Source organism: Drosophila suzukii, chromosome 2R, assembly GCF_043229965.1.
Source record: "Drosophila suzukii chromosome 2R, CBGP_Dsuzu_IsoJpt1.0, whole genome shotgun sequence".
NCBI classification, from domain to species: domain Eukaryota; kingdom Metazoa; phylum Arthropoda; class Insecta; order Diptera; family Drosophilidae; genus Drosophila; species Drosophila suzukii.
In genome coordinates this window covers 22,889,702-22,909,461 of record NC_092081.1, presented here as the reverse complement: position 1 = coordinate 22,909,461, position 19,760 = coordinate 22,889,702, and the positions used below count along the sequence as shown (strand labels likewise).

The 19,760-nt window shown below is 41.6% G+C and overlaps 2 protein-coding genes and 1 long non-coding RNA gene across 4 annotated transcripts in view; 2 read left to right on the top strand and 1 right to left on the bottom strand.

Moving 5' to 3' along the window:
- The window catches only part of Fili (Fish-lips), a 93,620-nt gene that overhangs the window by 35,505 nt on the left and 38,355 nt on the right, over nt 1-19,760 (bottom strand). The window lies entirely within an intron of this gene.
- On the top strand, nt 1,146-6,086 carry LOC108008270 (CD109 antigen-like). Its single transcript, XM_017072059.4, has 8 exons — nt 1,146-1,292; nt 1,355-2,545; nt 2,609-2,870; nt 2,934-3,162; nt 3,220-3,300; nt 3,417-3,516; nt 3,573-4,668; nt 4,782-6,086. The coding sequence occupies exons 1-8, from the start codon at nt 1,231-1,233 to the stop codon at nt 5,835-5,837; spliced, it is 4,077 nt and encodes a 1,358-aa protein (XP_016927548.2). The 5' UTR covers nt 1,146-1,230; the 3' UTR covers nt 5,838-6,086.
- LOC139352480 (uncharacterized) lies at nt 9,272-10,435 on the top strand. 2 transcript variants are annotated; one of them, XR_011603688.1, is made up of 4 exons: nt 9,272-9,655; nt 9,893-10,063; nt 10,130-10,209; nt 10,264-10,435. It is a non-coding gene; the product is annotated as an uncharacterized lncRNA (long non-coding RNA). The 2 variants fall into 2 exon arrangements; XR_011603687.1 differs by having other exon boundaries at nt 9,274-10,063.

The following is a 19,760-nucleotide window of genomic DNA, read 5'->3' as shown; positions in this document are numbered from 1 at the left end:
ATTGGCTTTTAAGCAGCTCCCGATAGATGCACTTCCCCACCTTGAATTTCATTTTTTTGTCCCGGAGTGTGTTAATATGCTGTTGGCAAGACAGAAAGTAAAGTTGAAGTTGCTTTTAAGGACCTAAAAATAGTCTCATTAGCGCTGATTATTTGCAGTAGGCAACAAAGTAATTTACTATTTCGATTTTGGAAATGTTCATTGACTTGAATTAACCTCGGAAGCTTATCAACTTCCTCTGATTCATAATTCCAAATGAGACACAATCACGAATCCACACCAGGCCCATCACATGATCTAAAAGATTTTATTTTAAAAAATTCCCTTAAAAATCTCTTGGTTCTTCAAATTTAATGCAGTCACATCACATGTGTCACCTTAAAGGGGAATTCCCTCTGCAGCTGAGACATTTCACGCCCCCAGGCAGCCGACAAACAGGCATGAAACTTGTCTCCTCTTATTTCACTCACAAAAAATAAAGGAAATGTAAAAAAATAATTTTAATGGCGCCAAATACTTGTAAGTAAGGGACGATGGAGGTGGCAAGTTGACACTAAAGTGAAGTTGGGCCAAATGCATTTCCTGCTGGAATAGGAGACTCACACTTGTTCTTCCACTCGACTTCCGTTTCGATTTCGTGTTTTGCGGACTGCGTAGGTGTGATGTGAATTTTGTTCCTTGTGGCAAAATTACCCCCATTTCCTCCTCAAAGACTCCATGCACAGGAGGAAATCATCCTCACTATACTTCACACTTTGTGAGGGGGCCAAGGGCCATGTCTTTTTATATTTCTCTTGGCGTTGACATGATTGCTTATAAATGCAATTTTATACATCATATCAATCCCGAGAGAAGCAAAATTGGGGGCCCACCAGCTGAGGTTGTTGCTTTTGACGATTATTATTACAAACAGATTTTGGGTCTGCATGCACTTTTTGCATACCATACGTACTTTGCCCAGGGCTGACATGGATGCTTTTTACTATGGTGTCTGCTATGGGATTATCATTGAAATTTTCGTAGAATCAATGACAACGCCACTTGGTTTTTTTAAGTACACACAATAAAAATACAAATCATCTATTGATAAGGCAAATATTTTGTTTTGTGTTCTAAAATTCTTCTACATAAGAGGCTGCGTTCCCAACTCGCAACCTCATTTAGAATTGTCTTATTAGCAGAAGCGGTCCAGACTGCGAGTAAGCTGCGCTGGATAGATAAGTATTCACGATGTTGTGGTTATTTCTGTGGACATTTATTTTTCAATATATATTAGTAACAAATGCAGGCGGGTGAGTTGAATCTTGAATTATTTTTTTTTGGCAAACATAATATATTATCTGTTATTTTTCAGAATATATTCTGTTTCGGCGCCTGACACCATACGGTCATATATGAACTATAATGTGGCCGTTACCCTGCACAGTGCAGTTGGACGTTGCAGAATCAGGGTGACCCTTGATGGACCCTCGTTTACAAGGGCCGAGGAGGTCTATCTTGAGCCCATGTCCACGAATACGCTCTCTTTCGGTATCCCGAAAATCTCCAATGGAGATTACCACCTCACGGCCGAGGGTTTTTCGGGTATTATATTCAAGGAGACCTCCAAACTTTCCTTCTCAGAGGACAAGCCCTCTATCTACATTCAAACGGACAAGGCCACTTACAAGCCCGGCGACCTCGTGCAGTTCAGAGTTCTCTTTCTGGACAGGCACACTCTCCCAGCCAGGATAGACAAGCCCATATCTATCCGAATACACGATGGACAGAAGAACCAGATTAAAGAGTGGAAAGAAGTAACGCCCACCAGGGGAGTGTTTTCGGGAGAACTCCTCCTATCCAGTCGTCCGGTTCTGGGAAATTGGACCATTGCAGTCGCAATTGAAGGGGAGAGCCAGGAGACCAAGGTCATAGCGGTGGACAAGTACGTTTTGCCCAAGTTCGAGGTCCGGGTTGAAACGCCTCCGAATGTGGTGGCCACCGATGGCAAGATCACGGCCACCATTCAAGCCAAGTACACCTTTGGAAAGCCCGTCAAGGGAAAGGCCACCATCTCAATTGAGGGTGGTAGGACGGAGAAGACCGTGGACATCGATGGGACTGTCAATGTGGAGCTTCCCTACGAGGCCACCCTAAAATCACCCCTGAAAGTTCTAGCCACCGTTACTGAGGGGCTGACGGACCTCAAGCACAATGGCTCTGCCTATGTGACCCTTCATCAGAATCGTTATATCATGGCATCCGTCGATTGGCCCCAGAACTACAAGGCAGGAAAGGAGCACTCCTTCCTGGTGGCGATCACCAATGTCGATGGTTCTCCGGTCACGAACTCTAGGAGCAGTGTCAAATTTAATTTCATTTGTGGTCAGAATGGCAGAACTAAACAAGTTCCCCTAAAGGACAGTTTGGCCCTGGGCACAGTAATGTTTCCGGATAATACCTGCAAGAGATGCGAGGTGACTGCCTCATTCGAGGGCTCAGCCAACATAACTCAATCCATATTCAAGCTGCAAAGCACACTTAGGATCGAGGTCAATGCCAGAGAGTGAGTTCTATCAGTGGCATATATTTTAGTACATCTTCTCTGATCACGATTTATCCTACACAGGCACGACATAAAGAAACCCGTTGAGTTCGATGTGGTATCCACCGAGGTCCTGCCCTACTTCATGTTCACGATCGTCGCTCGTGGTAATATCATACTGAGTAAGTATGTTCAAGTCCCTACAGGAGTGAAAAGCCAGAGGATCTCCTTCACACCCAACTTCGATATGGTGCCCCAGGCCACGCTTTTTGTGAGCTACGTGGTGAACGGAGAAATGCGATCCGATGAGGAAACAATCGTTTTCCAGAAGGACTTCGCCAATTCGGTATGTGCAAACTCCATTAAAAAACAACTCAAACTTAATATATAGCTTCTTACTTAATTTCAGATTGAAGTCGCTGCACCTGCAACTGCAGAACCTGGGGATGTGGTTAGCTTATCAGTTAAGACCGATCCGCATTCCTTCGTGGGACTTCTGGGAGTCGATCAGAGTGTTCAGCTCTTAAGATCTGGTAATGACCTCAATCATGAACACATCCTTGATAATCTGAGCAGTTTTTCATCAAACGAACTAATGACCCTTACCAATGCCAACATAAACACCGATGAAAGCTTGGGTGAGTTGAATACTATGTATAAAACTTTATATCTGGCTAATACATATATACACCCAGGGGTAGGTAAAATTGGTTCTATGGATACGTGCAGTCCCACCGTTCTTTCTGTGGAAAAACCAGATCATTCTCCGAAAGCGGGTAAGTTGCATTTAATTTTAACTGTGTTGTGTTTTTGTTGAAAGCAATTGTTGTGTAAGATGATTGAAATCTTAAAATCTTGGTTCCATTAAAGACTTAATTATTGTTAAATCTAGGCAAATTATCACCCCTTTCAAAGTCGACCAGTCCCATAGATGCACACCCACCAATTCGTCAGAAGTTCCCTGAAACCTGGCTATTTGAGAATATAGTCGAGTAAGTGTCGTGCAATATTCCCGAAATTTAACCTATATCCTAAATTTTACCCCCAGCGTTGGAGAAAATGGTGCTGTACTCCGCAAGAAGATACCCGATACCATCACCTCCTGGGTAATCACTGGCTTCTCCCTGAACCTCAACTCCGGGTTTGCCATGACCAAGAATCCCTCCGCAGTCCGTGTCTTCCGACCGTTCTTCATATCTACCAACCTGCCGTATTCCGTAAAATGGGGAGAGATTTTAGCCATTCCGGTGGTGGTTTTTAATTACCTGGATAGACAGGTGGAGGCTTCGGTTTGGATGGATAACTCAGACCAGGAGTACGATTTCTCTGAGGTCATAAGCGAAAAGGTGGCGAGGAATCTGCAACAGGGTCGGCGTTATAAGCGAATTACCATACCGGCTCAAAGTGGAGGAAGCATCTCGTTCATGATCCGCACCAAGAAGGTGGGACTGACCTCGCTGAAGATCACCGCCCAGTGTCCATGGGCTCAGGACTCCATCCACGAAAGACTGCGAGTGGAGGCCGACGGTGTGACCAAGTACGTGAACAAAGCCATTCTGGTGAAGGTTACTGATAGAAACCGTCGAAGTCTGGGGGAGCCGGAAAAGTACATCACGGTGGAGCGTCCCCCAAATGCTGTCCCAGGTTCCGAGCACTCGGTGATATCAGTGGGTGGTGACATGCAGGCGTCCACTTTAACGAACATTGAGGACCTAGTTCGCCTGCCCCATGGATGCGGCGAGCAAAATATGATCGACTTTGTGCCCAACATTCTGGTGCTCCGATATCTGGAAGGCACCAACCGCAGAGATCCTGCCATTGAGCAGAAGGCCAAGGGCTTCCTGGCCACTGGCTACCAGACCGAGCTGACCTACAAGCACAGTGATGGATCCTACAGCACTTGGGGACCAACACGATACTATTCCCGCAGTAGCACTTGGCTAACAGCCTATGTGATCCGCTCTTTCCTCATGGCCAAAAGATATACACATATAGACCCCAGTGTCTTGAGGGATGGACTAAGCTTCCTGGCATCAAAACAAAATGGAAATGGGAGGTTCCTGTTGAATGGCGTCTATTACAGTGCGATGAAGAATTCCCTGGCCTTTAGCTCCTATGTGCTGCTTACCTTCCTTGAAAACGAGGTAAGTTTGTGGTCCCAATAAGCATGGGGAGTACCTGTGCTCGCTCTCCGCCGCCACACGTACAGTGTTTTTTATGGTAATGATAAAACTTTGCTAAATTGTTTACCTTCCAGGAGTACCTACGGGAATACCAGCGCGTGGTCGAAAAAGGAATTCGGTATGTGGCCAGCCATGTGGACGATTGCAATGATCAGTTCTCCTTGGCTGTTGCCGCCCTGGCTTTAGCCCAAGCCAAAAGTCCAAAGGCCGACCAGGTCTTGAGCCGACTGGACGGGATGGCCAGACGCAAGGATGACCTTAAGTGGTGGTCCAGCAATCCCGATACCATCGCTAACAGCGACGTGGAGCTCACCTCCTATGTGCTCCTCGCCATGTTGGAGAACGATTTCATAGAAGAGCCCATGCCCGTTGTGAAGTGGCTAAATGGCCAGAGGAACAGCCACGGAGGCTTCGGATCCACTCAGGATACGGTGGTGGGACTGCAGGCCCTGACCGAGTTTGCAGTGGAAGTTTACCAGCAACCGGGGGATATGGACATTGATTACAGTCTCACGAAGGACGGAGAAAGAAATAGCATCAAGGTCACCCCAGGGCAATGGACCCAAATGGTGTACCATGAGCTACCGCGGAAAACGAATAAGGTATATGTCTCGGGCCACGGCAGCGGAGTCTCCCTTGTCCAGCTTTCGTACCGCTACAATGTGGCCTCCGAGGAAGAGAAGCCCAGCTTTGAGGTGACCACCGCGGTTAAGGATGCTCCGAAGAACCGTCTCAAGCTGGAATTCTGCGCCGAGTACACCCCCATCGAGGCGGCTGATAGGGGAAAGCGCTCGAACATGGCCCTCATGGAGATCCAACTGCCCTCTGGCTTCGCTCTCACCGCCGAGGATCTGGACAAGATCCGCTCTTTTGCCGGCGTGAAGCTCGTCGAGGCCAAGAAGGAGGACTCCATGGTGGTGATCTACTTCGACAGCCTGAGTAAGGGTCATCCCAAGTGCGTGACCGTGACCGCAGCCCGCGCCCACGCCGTGGCCATGCAGAGACCCTCCTACGTCCTCGTCTACGACTACTACGTCAAGGAGCGCCGGGCCTCCCAGTTCTACCAGGTGGGCTCCTCCCTGTGCGACATCTGCGACGACTGCGACACCCAATGCTCAGGGACTCGATGAGGGATTACAGCTTGAGTATGAGGACCCTAACTAAGCAGATCCCAGCACTTTGTACATTGTATATACTGGGTTTTATAAGAAAATAACAATTTAAATAACTAAAGATAATTTTATATTGCTTAAACAAGCTACCACACTTCCTAATACTCCAAAAATCATTATGCATATATTTCTTAAGGCAGGAAAGTTCCAAATACGATATTCACATTCGATTTAAATAAATAAATTCTTTAAAGCTTTATTCCTTTATTTTATAAAGCTTACAAATTCTTGAAGCTCAGGCCCTCCGCTTTAGCGTTTTGCCAGCCCCAAATGCTAATGACCCACATAAGTCATTAACTTGGCCCCAATAAACGTTAAATAAAGGCTGGAAAAAAGTTGTGAGAATTTCCGCATCAAGGCGAGAAGAAAATTCCAAGGGGCAAAAAAGAAGGGCCAGGAGGATGGAACGGTTAGCAGCGTCGTAAACTTTTCACAGGACATCATCATCATCATCAGCAGACACATGCCGCCCCCACTTTTCCTCCCCGGATTTCGGCGGGGGAGGGAACGGCTGTCAGTTGCTCATCAAATTGCGTGCCGCCTGCAGGAAATTAAATAATTTTGTGTAATGAAAAAAGACCAGCGGGAAAAGGAAAAAGAGCGGCAGCATTAATGTTAATGCATTTTTTCCCTATCCACCCAGCGCCAAAACAAACACTTAAAATGATTGTTGTGTGTGTGCCACGCCCTCTGGCAAAACGCACATAAAACAAACAAATTATAGCATAAATTCTCAGTTGTTGGCTGGGTTTCATTGCAAATGTGGGCACATTTTCCAATTGAAATGCCAAACACGAAAAGCGAAAATTTCGCAGCTCCCATTTGTTGTTGCTACCTGATGGGCGATACAAGTACATATATTTGAACATCCATATAAAGGTGGCAACTGCAGAAGCCGAGTGTTCTGCCTCTGTCGCCTTTTTGATTTATGTAGGTAGGTGCCACCATTTTGCACTGGCTGGGTATTATTGGTATTGCCCATAGGCAGAGACACGCGAATAAACAAAGGAGGTCTCCTTAAACAATTGGGAACTGTGTGAGTTAAATACAGTATTTTGGGAAGACAGGCCAATCCATTTATTCAACTTAAAAGAATCTTTATAATTTATAATAATTTTCATAAAATCATTCTTTTTTTTAGGTTAAGATCTGTTTTAAGATCTGTAATATTTGATTCCGTTTTGTTTTGGCTTGCAACTACTTTCAATAGAGACTCTAATATCAAATTATTACTTGTGTATAATATTATATCTATTATCTTTTTGATATAAGACAAAATGTTAAAAAGGAAATGTATTGCTAGTTCATCTGAGTAATTATTGGTATATTATGTTCGAGGCTTCTTTAACCGTACCTTTAATATGAATTTCTGTTCCTTTGATATTGTTATCCAATTTTATTGGACTTAAATCCACTGCAAACGTTCCCATCACAATTTCGCAACTCAAATTAATTTTGACAGCCGACGCACCCAGACCATTTAACGCTTTTCCAGAAGGGCAACCCGCACCCCCCACTTTCCATTTTCCGGGGTCCACCGAGGGGGAAAAACCAACAAGAGCTGACCATTTGAAGGGCGAAAAACACGCGAGGAGTAGGGGAGATGGACACACACCTAAATTATGGCCCCAAATGATTTGAAAATAGCAGCTGTAATTTGTTTGCCAACACACAGACACGCACTCAAACCCACACGCAAGGTCCCCAGAATTTTTCCCCATTTGGAAAATCCTCCAGCTCTGGCAGAAAAACCCCCGGCAAGTCCTCTCCACTCCACTGAAAAGGCGCAACATATGCGAGCATTTTTCCATGCACTCCGAGACCTTGGGGACTGCATTATTATGATGGTGGGTGGTTTTTTTGGGTGGCGGAGCGACAATTAGACAAAAGCCGGGGACACGCAGACATAGCTTCAATTTCATGACATTGTCAGGTTTTCAGAACAGGATAAAGTACAAAACAGCGGGGGAAATGGAAAAACTGGAGCGGGTGCGGCAGCTTTTCATTATTATTTTGAAATTAAAATTCCCCACTCGAAAGTAAAGTCCTCGGGAGCACTGCACATGTGCATTTGGGACTTTGACATCTCATCCTGCGTTTTGGAGGACATTCCCCGATTTTTATGAGCGAGTCCAAGGGTGGGACAAAAAATATGTGCACGTACACACCATTTTTTAATTGATTAAATATGAAACAAGCAAAAAGCATATGCAGATGGGAAAATACAAGAGGGAAATCAGAAGCTGGTGCCATGAATATTAAAGCAAAGTGCATAGCATTAAAAAATAATATTTAAATTCTAAGGGGAAATACAAGGGAGTATTTAAGCTTTATTTTAAACCCTTGGAAGAGAAATTCTTTTAAAAAATCTTAAAATAAATAAATTACCTTCCCCGTTTCATATAAGCTGACTATTTTGTCGAAACTGACATGTACCTAAACCAATGTTCAGCTAAAATAAAGTAGAAATAACAAATGTGTAATTTTAACTGATAAATGCAGAGCATTTCAGTGCAGCCAGGAAATGTTTACCTAAAATATCAAAGTTTATTCAGCTGGAGTTGTAAAGTGATTGGGGCGGGAACTAACTCCCCTGACTAACCTACTCCATCGCTCGCTCAATCACCAACCCTTTTCGATCCCCGACTTCCGGATGGAGTGACAAATTTGCACTTAGTCCTGGCTTTTTGGCTCTGCACTTGTTGAGAATCGTGAGCTGCATTTATCTGCTATTGAATTTCAACCGAGAAAGGGCCATAAAAAATATCCGAATTTATAGCTTAGATTTGCCTTCCTCGTTTTTTCCCTGCTCACTTGATTTGTGGGTGGAGAAAAGTTTACGTCTCGCTAGTTTACACGAAAATGAATCGCATTAGTTGGGGTTGAGTGATTTGGATTGGGAAATTGTGGCAACGGCAAATGGCGCTAATTTCCCTCGCAACTTTATTTTCGTGGGTGAGCCTGTCTGCGGCTTAAAGTTTCCCTGACTTTGCTCACTTTAATTGAACTTAATTAAGTTTACCCCGAAAAGTTGAACGAGAAAGTAAGTAAGTGGAACTATATATAAAGATTAAGCAAAGGGTTGCTCGAGAACAGTTTGTATTTCTTATAGGACTCTTACTTTTATTTAGTATAGCTATACGTATAGCTAATATACGTAATATTTTTATGTTCCTTGCCTATGTAACAATTTTCTAATAACATAATTAGGGTTTACTTTCTGTTAATTGCTAGTTCGAGTTGGCTTACCCAATAACTTCCCATATTAACTTTCCCACACTCAAAATCAATAACTCTGTTACCCACTTCAAGCGATTAATTTCCAACCTCTCAACAAACTCTGTAAGCCAGCAATTTTATCTACTCTGAAATGTACATAATTCGTTGACAAAATACCCTTCAGTTCTGCAGTAGGGACGCGGTGACATGGCTCAAGGCAAAAAGCTTTTTTTGTGCCTAAAACGCTGTGCCGCTGTTGACGTCAGCAGAGCAGTCGGCGCAGCGTAGAAGACTGCCCACGAAAACGATCGTGCAACAAAGAGAGGCAGATATTCGGATATTTCCCTCTCTTTCTTGTCTTATAATCTGCTGCACTCCGCGCTCGCAGAGACAAATTTCGGCTGGTCCGTTATTTTTTTTTGCGTCTCTCCGTTATGTTCGGCTAGCGACTAATATTTCGGCGGAAAAATTTTCGTGGAGAAGCGACATGTGAATGCCCTAATATTTAAGGAGCATTATTGTGTATAGAAAAAAACAACTAATATTGTTTTATAAAAGTAAACTATTTGATTATAGTAAAATTTAGAAAATTGAATTTACTTATAATGTTATATTGTATTTACTTATTATACATTCTTATTACAATATAATTTTATAGTTAAGTTATAGAAATTTAGTCCGTTAAAATTGATTTAAGTATTTAAAACATTTAAGTATTAACATTTAAAAAAAAATCGTATTGTATTTTTTACTCAAGAAGTAAAAACTATATAGTCGGATATATTTCACTTTAGAAAGGGTATAGGTGCAGTGGCACGCGCCAACAGCGAAGAGAAAACAAAAGAAATCTAGTAAAGGGGTGAGAAGACTTGGTGCATTCTGTTTGAGTGATTGAAAGGGAAGCATCCATTTTAATGGTGCGCAGCAGAGTTACTTTAATCGTTTAGTTAATATAATAAACACAGGTAAGTGCTACATTAAGTTTAAGATGTTGTGCATTGATCTTAGTTTAAAGTACGTAAATTTTGAAGGTATTCAATGGGTTCCGTTAGCCGAAAGTGGATGACGAAATGTTTTGTGCCAATAAAAATTCTGCAACAAGCTATAAAAGGTAAATATACAATTAAACAAATAAAACGCATTTTTTAAACATATGTTTTTTCAGGAGCGTTGGCCAAGGATTCAGAGGACCCGGACAAAGGTTTAAGAACGGCGATGTCTAACGTTAAAAATAAGCTTACGAAGCAAAAAAACAGAAACAATAATTGTACAATTTTTGAAAATCTAAATAGTACCATATAATTAAAATGAATTAAAATAAAATGAATTAAATTCTATATTTTTTTAATTGAAAACTCAAGGAAAAATTCTGATTTTCACAAGTGATTCACTTGGGACGGGTCCCTTGCAAGTGATTTCACAAGTGAAAACTCAAGGAAAAATTCTGATTTTCCCAAGTGTTTCACTTGGGACGTGTCCCTTGCAAGTGATTTCACAAGTGAAAACTCAAGGAAAAATTCTGATTTTCCCAAGTGATTCACTTGGGACGAGTCACCGGCACGTGACAGGCCATACGAAAAATAAGTATAAGGAACAAGTGAAATCCCGTAGGACTTCGAAAAATTTTCATTTGAATTTTCACTTGTGAAAATGCGGACATCCCATACAATTTTCTATATGGAGCGTCACTTGTTCTTCACTTGTGCAAGAGGACATGTCCCACGGGATTCACAAGGTGATTCACAAGTGAAACTTTTTTTTTGGAACTGAAGGGTAGCTAAATTGAAGCCTACAAGACCTGCTAACTTTGTTAAAGGCCAAGGAAAACCTGGAAGGAAAATCCAAAGAGCCGAAAACGTAGTACCCTTTGATGGAGCTGTACAAATTCTAACCAAATGAAAGGATTTTCCTTATATAGGGTATACGAAGATCCGTCATTTTGGATTTTGGAAGTACTCTCGCCGAATTGACTGCCACAGTTCACATCATGAAATATTCAAGGCATCCAGCTCCTTGAAACAGGAACTGGGCAGCTCATCGCCCAATCGTGTGTAAAGTGGCAACTTTATTCCGGGGCTTTGGGATAGAACGGAAAAGCAACCAAAATGTCAACCTAGTCCGAAACTATTTCGTGTTCATTCGAATATTTAAAGCGTTTGCGGCTTTTTCGGCCGGCCAAATAAAAAATAGAAAGAGCCCCTCACCACCATGGATATTCGGGGTTTATTGGTTAGTTGTGCTGGTTTTATTGCCAACACTGTGTCCTGTTCACTTTGTTTATTCAAACAAGCCCAAGTTTGGGACTGCCCGGCTGCGGTTGCCATTAAATCCTCAAAAATACCTCAATGTATACGTATGTACCGGGTTCAAAAACGGGGATCCCACCTCCGTTGCTGCTGTCAATGCGCCTCATAAATTGTGTATAACATTCTGACCAGTTAATGGATTTAAATTTTCATGTGTGTTTTGCTGAGGCGGCAAACTAGCACACAAACTCCCTTCCATCAGAGGTTTTTGCGGCTTCCCACCGCACTTTTGGCCCCAACAAATTACATTCGGGTTTTCAGCAAAAATTTAACTAGATTTCTTAACCTAGTTTTTGACGGAGGAAAGTGCCCTTTGTCTTGACACAAATGTAATATACGTTTTTGGTGAAAAACCGCAGGAAAGGCATTTAGTTTTCATCACAAAGATGTGGCTTTAAGTATTTATTTAAAGTTGTCGAGGGATCTGTAAGCATACTTGGCATTGGACATTTTTATTTATCCTGAGTGACCACTAAAGTGCAGCTGGAATTAGCAAGCCAAATGTTTGGTCCAAAAAGGTCATCTCTAGACCTAAATGCCAGCAATCAAAAACTAATCAATATGACTGAATAAACTCGCTAGATCTGCCAGATATTTGAATGAATTCAGCAGTGCAGCCAAGGTAAGTCGAAGGCCCCCTCGAATTCAAAACCTCATAGTTCAAAACATTTTGTGGGTAAATGCAAATTTATTGCAAGTAGTTGTGGATAAAAAAAAAAAAAGAATTTGCGTATTCGAGTCCAAATCGAACTGTGAATACAAAAAGTCTCTCGGCTGCATGTAGTAAAATATGCTAAAAGTAAATCCAAGTTGAATTAATGGACAGCAATCTTTGGATAAATCTTATGCATTTTCAAATGCACACAAGGGGTATATGTGTGTGTGTGTGTGTGGGGTGGGGGTTCACCATTTGCATAACCGCAGAGCAAACCAGTAAACCAGAAGGAACTCGACTCCGGCCACAATTTATGCAAATTCAATTGCAACAACTTTAGCAGTCGCCACTTTTTCAGGTCTTTTTTCTTGGCCTTATGTATGTGATGGCCAGGCCAATCGATGGGCTGTAATCCCGATCCCCGAAGATAGCTTTGTCCGCTTTGATAGCCGGAATTTGTGGCTGCTTTTTGTTTGATTTCCACCCATTAAATTTAATGAATGAATATACACATTTCTTGCGTGATTTCTGCCCAAGAAAAATTCAACTTCTGACAGCTTACACTGATTACAGTTCAATGCCAACGCGAGAGTTGCCCCAGAGTTTAATCCACTTCCCATTCAATTGCCTTGAGTTCCACAGAGTTTCACAGAATTCTCAACTCAACGAGAAAATCAACAGACAACACAAATCAACACCCACACACTCCGAATGAAAATCTCTTGGGCTGAGGTATTATTATGTCTCCATATGCGAAGTCTGGGGATAATAATCACAACTAATGCGACAACTGCCTAAGTTGCTTAACTTTGATGTTGCTGCTGATTTTCCATGGTGAAGTCCATGGAGCGCAAGTATATATGCTCATAATGCCTCTGTCGAGGATAGGATTTTCGGAGGAATGTAGAACAAACCGAATTCGCCTTGAGCCAATGAATGAAAGTAACTTTGGTGGAGAAAAATGTTCCAATGAAGATGGGTGAATAGGGAAATCTTGGGAAAATTAGTTTCATAGTTAAGGGAATCTTGGAGTCTGTATGTATGTAGATCTTAAGGAGCTTTAAAAGTTCTCATTAAATTGTGTTTCCTAAATTACTAAATTGTGGGACTTCATATTTTATGTAACATTGGATTTTGAAAGCTTTTTAAAAGTGAAATAGTTTTTTTGAAGTAATTCTTCAAGAAGGAATTCATACTCTTAAAACTTTATCATCAAGACTATATTTCTACCTTTACTATTCTGACCCTATACTTAGGAAAAACTACTACAAAATATTCTCTGGTAAACAAAAGCTAAACCTCCTTCAAAATCAGCCCAAAATTAGTGGAGCAACCCTAACTACATAATTCTTGTGACAACTCCTTTCGCTTTTCACTTGCCGAACTTCCGCTTTCTCCTCGAACGCATCTGCTTCACTTTCGTTGGAACTTGAAGGCGCCTCATCGATGAGAACTCCATTGCAGCTCCTCCACTTTAATCCCGAGCTCCTTGTGGGCCAAATAGTTGGCAAAGAACCCTAACCCGGCACAGACATCGTCTTCCTGGATGGCAATCTTACACATGATTGGCTTCTTGGGGGAGTGGAAAAGCGGAGGGAACTTGAACTTCTTCCGCAACATGATTATTTCTTGTTTATTGTTATTTTGCGCTACTTTGAGACTCCCGACCAATCCGCTTCGCAGAGTGCAGACAAGCTCGAGGGAAATAGTTTTTTAAGACTATCTTGCCCAACTCCGTTTCAAGCCGTCATCTGTTGACGTTTTGCCATATCGGCGGGGCAACTTGGGTGGCGTTTTAAAGTCGCTTTCTGTGTCGGGCTTTTTGGGCTACTGTTTTCACCTTATCTCCCCAGAGTCGCAGACACGTTTAATTTTCCCTCCGACATCATAAATCGATTAACCAACGCTGCTCCGGATCATTAACAGCGAGCAGGCTAAAGTTTCAGACATCGGAACGCGACCCATTAGACCCTTTTCAATGTCAGGGCAGCCAAAGGCGCTAATTTGGCTACAACAGCTCTCAGCCAGTTAGACAAAGGGTTGGGCTGGGTTGGGCATCTCGAAATTAAATCGTTTTTGCACTGCAAAAAACTTTTTCAAATACATGTAGATTCTTGGAAAAAAATCCTTATCTTGAAATATCAAAAACTATTGATGAAAAATAAAGATATCTGTCTTAAGAAATAGATAGTTAAATAGATACTTCTTACAAAAATCCTTTAAAATATTAATAACGTAATATAGAGCTTTAATTATAGTTTAAATTTGTTTTGTATTTCCAAAGTTATTTGTCTTAAGCCATTATATTATATTGCCTAAACTTTAACATTGAAAGTTTAACCAAAACTATATTTTTTTCCCAGTGCATTGACTGCAGTGGACAGCAGCCGGAGTAACAAACATTTTGACGCAGATGAAGGCAACGGATTCCCCTGCTCCGCAAACATTTCACCGAAAGACATAGACATTTTCAGATAGCCAAGAGAGCAGCAGCTGTCATATCTGACATTCGGAGCTAATGCATTTGAATATCCACTCAGCCCAGTCAGTAACTCCAGCCAGCCCCAAGTGATTTGGTAATAAATAGTTAAGGTTTCGGTTTTTGGCACAAAAGGCGTTGCTTTGTGGCTGATTTGGTTTCCAGTTTTCCTCCGTCGCCGTTGATTTCGGGTTGGAAAATGTATCGCCTCGGGCGGTTAGCTGAAATTTCCCCGACTTGTTGGCCATGGTGGTGGAAAACATTAATCTGTACATCATTAAGACTGCTTCGGAAAAGGAGTTTGTCTGACTTTTGACAGAGGCGTGTGAAGAAACGATTTCGTGTGGGCTTCCCTGACTTTGGTTAATCACTGACTAATGGAATTTTTTCTCAAGATATGTGTGAGCGACAGAATGGGTGAGATGTGGTAAAAAGATAAGTGAATATATTTAATGTCTTTAAGGATTTAACTCTCCTTTGAGTAACTTTTATTATACATAGAAAATGCATTCCTTGTAAAAAAACAACGCGTCCTAACATTTCCCGAAAAGTTCGCAGAGCTTTCCAAATCATTTTTACCGCCTGGTAAATATATCTAGTAAATATATTCCAGTTATTTCTTTCCTCATTTGACACTCCACTCTGATTTCATTCCATCACTTATCTGATTTATGGCAAAGTCGAAACCAAATTGGATTGCTCGCATCATAACATGTCACAACACTCAAACAAACACACCCACACATGAAGTGAGGGAGTGGAAAATGCCAACTCGTAACATAATTCATGCAAATCACATTAAAACCCATTCAAAACTCACTTGGGTATCACAGCATTCGTAATTTCGATATTTTAGGCAGATAAATCCGGAAAACATACCTGTAACGAGAGAAAGAAAATGAAAATGAGTTATATATATTATTTTTTGTGCAGGAAACTACAGCTAATTATCATAATTTGCATCCCATTAGGTGATATTAGTTTTATGATGAGATTCGAGGTTTTGAGGATAGGAATAAGGGGCGTATGAGTAATGCAGCTGCTTTTGAAGGCAGCGCAGCGTGAAATTTCAACAGCCAAAAACAAAATGAAATTGGAACACCAAGCACTCCACTCATAGATTCTCGAATAAACATATGTGGGTGGACCCCCAACTGCGAATTATTTGGACACAGACGATACGATACATTTTAGACACCGCATGTTACAATCTCATTTGCATCACAAAAGTTGGCCAAAATAAAGTGGTGCTGGGAAGGGGCCAAAAACACTCCCCGAAAAGGGCGTGTTAATTATCCACTAATGCTGTCTGCTCCACAGTCCACTCTTTGACATATTATGTACTGTATAATGTGTGTATCATTTTGTACCCTACCGCCTGGCCTGAAAAACTAATGATGTGAGCTGAAACTGTGCCTAATTGATTTATTTTCTCTGGGTTAATGGTACCCTCAGGTTACGTAAGGTTTTTGGGTTACAAAACCGAAAGTAAATGATAGTTTGAAGTAATAATATATTTTTAAGTATGAAGTATTAAGAGCCATAAGAAGATGCCGCGTTTTCTGCAGGTCTCTAAAACAGTTTTCTGTAAAAGTGTATACATTTTTGAAGGAGATTGTTTTCTTTAACTAAATTTTGCTGATCTTTTAAATATTTTTATTAAACTTCTTTCGACAATTTAAGCCCCTTTAAAATCCCAGCTAAAATCTTCAACGGCTGGCCCTTACAAAATCCATTCAGGCCATTCCGAAAATGGCTTTATTCGGCATCTTACACTTCTCACTCCCCGAAAACAGAGAGTTGGGGTCAGGTTTATGAGTTGCTTTTAAATTTTACAACTTAAATAGGAGCATTTAGCCCTCGCAGTGACCAGCGTGTGTCCATCGGCATCTTCGGATTCTTCGGTTTCTTTGGCTCGAGAGCTTCGAGCAGATAATGACCCCCTAGTTCCCTGGTTCCCCGGTTCCATGGTGATATAATCAGAGACACACGCCGGGGAACAGTGACTGAAACAACAACTGAAATGCCTGGAAGCGAGTTAACTTTTTCTCATTACACGCTGATGGGTTTCGCTTGATGGCGATGGCGATGGCCAGGAACTCGGGACTCCTACTCCTCCAGCCGTAATCTACGCTTATTTTCATTGCCAATTTTAGTTGCGCCCCGAGCGAAACTCGCACATTTCCGTTGACTTTTGTCTTCGACCCTCATTGGGTGCTTCCCCCCAAGCCACTCTCCACTGTATTTTTCCCACTGATGACACCAAATTCACACTTACTAAACGTATCCTCGGGACACAATTCCCTTTACCCCCTCGCCGCCTTTTAAGTGGTAGTTCTCTGATTACAAGGCCTCACCTTGCCACGCATCTCGTTAATCGCAATCTTGGAAAACTTTGCTGAACACAGAACCTGATCCCGAACCGCAGCAGGAATTCAGCCAGCCAAGTCGCGTCCCACACATCCTTCTTGGAACTATCTTAATCCCTGGTTAGCCACTTTTTGATGTTCTTCGCCCTGGCTGCCACTTGCTTTCAGCTTATTAGCAATTTTCCAAGCAATTAATTTTTATTTAAAGCAAATTACAAGAATTACCAGGGGGAAAACGTGAACTTAAAGTTTGCAGTCAGCAAGGAGTAAGGGAATTTGCTGTAGCTAAGAAGAAAGATATTCTCTAAAGGTAACAATTTATGAAAGAATTCTGTTTTATGCTGGGACTTAATCCATTTAAATATTCGAGCTGGCAAGTCTGGAAAATATTTCTTATGTTGACTTATTACAAGGAAGAAATTTAAGGATTTAATTTGAATGACATTTCAATAGTAAGTATTTAAAATGTTGACTTATACCACTCCCAAGTAAAGGAAGTAGATATGATTTCTATAATATTTTTTAAAATATCATGCCACTGAAACTAAACGGTTCCCGAAAGCTGTCCCCTCTCCATCTGATAAGCAATGCAATAGGAATGCAATTTCGGTTTGCATCCCTCATCGTTTACCGATTACCGAATCGATAGCTATATAAATTCCCCTAAATAACCATTAAAGCCAAACCAACTCGTCGAAGTCATTGCCATGAACGGCTTTTGCACAAATGAGGGTTCCCCGTCCCGATCGCAATTTCCGCAAAGGCTTCCCCCGTTTCCCCCCGACCATTTCCCATTTCCCAGTACCCCTTTTCCGCAAAGCACTCCACAGGCCACATCGTTCACTCAGCTTGACCTCATGCATTGCATTCTGCAATTTTCGCTATGCCAAATGTGGCACTTTAAGTGGACAACAAGCAAACTACGAATTGTGGCGGCGACGGCGATGTTGCAGCTACACCAGCAACATCAACATCAACGGCAGCAGCAGCAACACCAACTTGCAACTGAAACAATTGCAATTGGCCAAAGGTTCAACGCACAGCTGCATTGCGACCGAAAACCGAAAACTGAAAACTGAAAACCGAAAACGAAACAAAAGAAACACATTAGAAGGAGCCCGGGAGCAAAGAGCCACAAACCGTCAGCGAGTTCATGGCCAATGGCAAATAAAAAAATATTCTATACCAAAGCAGGAAAAAAGCAAACCAGCCAACGAGGAAAAACAATTTTGCAAGCCGAATGAACGAAAATTGCAGCCAGGCAGCGGCAATGCGGACAAGTAACGCAACCGAAGGAAACCGACTCGAAAATCTATTATTGAAATCTATAAAGAACCAGCAGGGACCAGACCAGCAGCAGCAGTAGGAGGCGGATCAGCAGGAGCAGCCCTGCACTGAGAGAAAAATATGTAGTATACTTAAACTAGGGTAATAATAAAAGGGAATGAAATGGGATCTATATAGGCTATTGTATTAATTTAAAAGAATAAAATAAGGATAATAATATTGTATAATATTCCTATACCATAAAGTAATGCATATAACATATATACCTCACTATAAAAGAACTTGACCTTATTTAAATTTCACTTTATTATATTATTAGTATTATAATATATTCGACTATAATGTTAAATTTACAGGCGAACTTTATTATAATAAAACTTGATCCCATGTGATTTTACAATCATTACTATAAGCAGTCTTGGTGTTTATATTGTACTTTTCTTTAAATAAGATTTTAACTTATGTAAGATAATTGATTTATAAACTAACATATTTACAGTGGTTATCATATCATTTAAACTATTTTATTTTAATTTATAATATTACATTTACTAGCTTGTAAAATTAAATGCATATATAATCAAAATTGTTCTTTCTGAAATTAAAGTCCTGTGTTCTTGAATATAACTTCTTGACTTCTTCCTATTCAACATTTATTTAACAATCACCCTTAAATACACCCACTATTTTTTGGCAGTGCACAAGGGCAGGAGCCATTGACCATTGACCATCTCAGCTAGATTCGGTCGAAGGAAGGTTTGTTTAAGAGTTTTATATACATTTTTAATATGGCCAACGGAGGGAAGCCCCTGCCCCGCCCCGCCCTTGACCAGGCTAACTAACTTGGCCCATAAGGGGTCGAAACCGGCAGATTGCGGAGCGATAACAGCAACAACAGCAACTATTAAGTAGCAAATGCTGTTTTTTTATTTCGGGCGGGGGAGTGGGGCCTCCAGAGGTGGCAGAGGTGAAGTTCTGGGCGTTGTCAGTTGACTGATGCATCGGGCACTGAATGGAAACCGAGGAAGCACGCGCGTGGAAAATAGATTGAGCAGTGCAGGGAAAATCAGCAGAGTTGGGGAGCGAATCTTTCAACTCGAAAATCTGATAAAGGCGGCAAAAGTTCCATTGAAGCGGCATAAAAAGCAAATGTAGGAACACAAAGCCAGACACACACACAAAGGAAAGCGGTGGGGAAAAGCGGAAAAGTGCAGGGCTGGGAAAAGCGACCAGAAACCCTCAAAAAGAACCCAAGACATCTTCAAGCCAATCCATCCGTAGTTGAAGTCTTTTTGGCCAGGGAAAAGAGTAAGCAAGACTGGCTGGAAGAGAGGGAAATTGATGATGTGGATGAATGAACATTGAGCAAAGTGATTAAGATTACGTTAGAATGATAACAGCCAAAAGGTCAGGGCTCTCAAAAGTATATACAGACAATAAAGTAAAGTAAGCAGCTAAAAAGGGGGAATATGCTAAGAAATTGCATTTAAAAATGGAGTAAAACGCAGACGGGCAATCCTCAAAATGAAGATAAACTTAAATGCGAAATGAAAAACCCTTTGAGCT

Excerpts from the sequence above, each read along its gene's own strand:
- LOC108008270 (XM_017072059.4), top strand. The coding sequence starts at position 1,231 with ATGTTGTGGTTATTTCTGTGGACATTTATTTTTCAATATATATTAGTA. Across the intron at positions 3,163-3,219 it reads AAACACCGATGAAAGCTTGG|GGGTAGGTAAAATTGGTTCT; the intron begins GTGAGTTGAATA and ends ATATACACCCAG. Across the intron at positions 3,517-3,572 it reads CTATTTGAGAATATAGTCGA|CGTTGGAGAAAATGGTGCTG; the intron begins GTAAGTGTCGTG and ends TTTTACCCCCAG.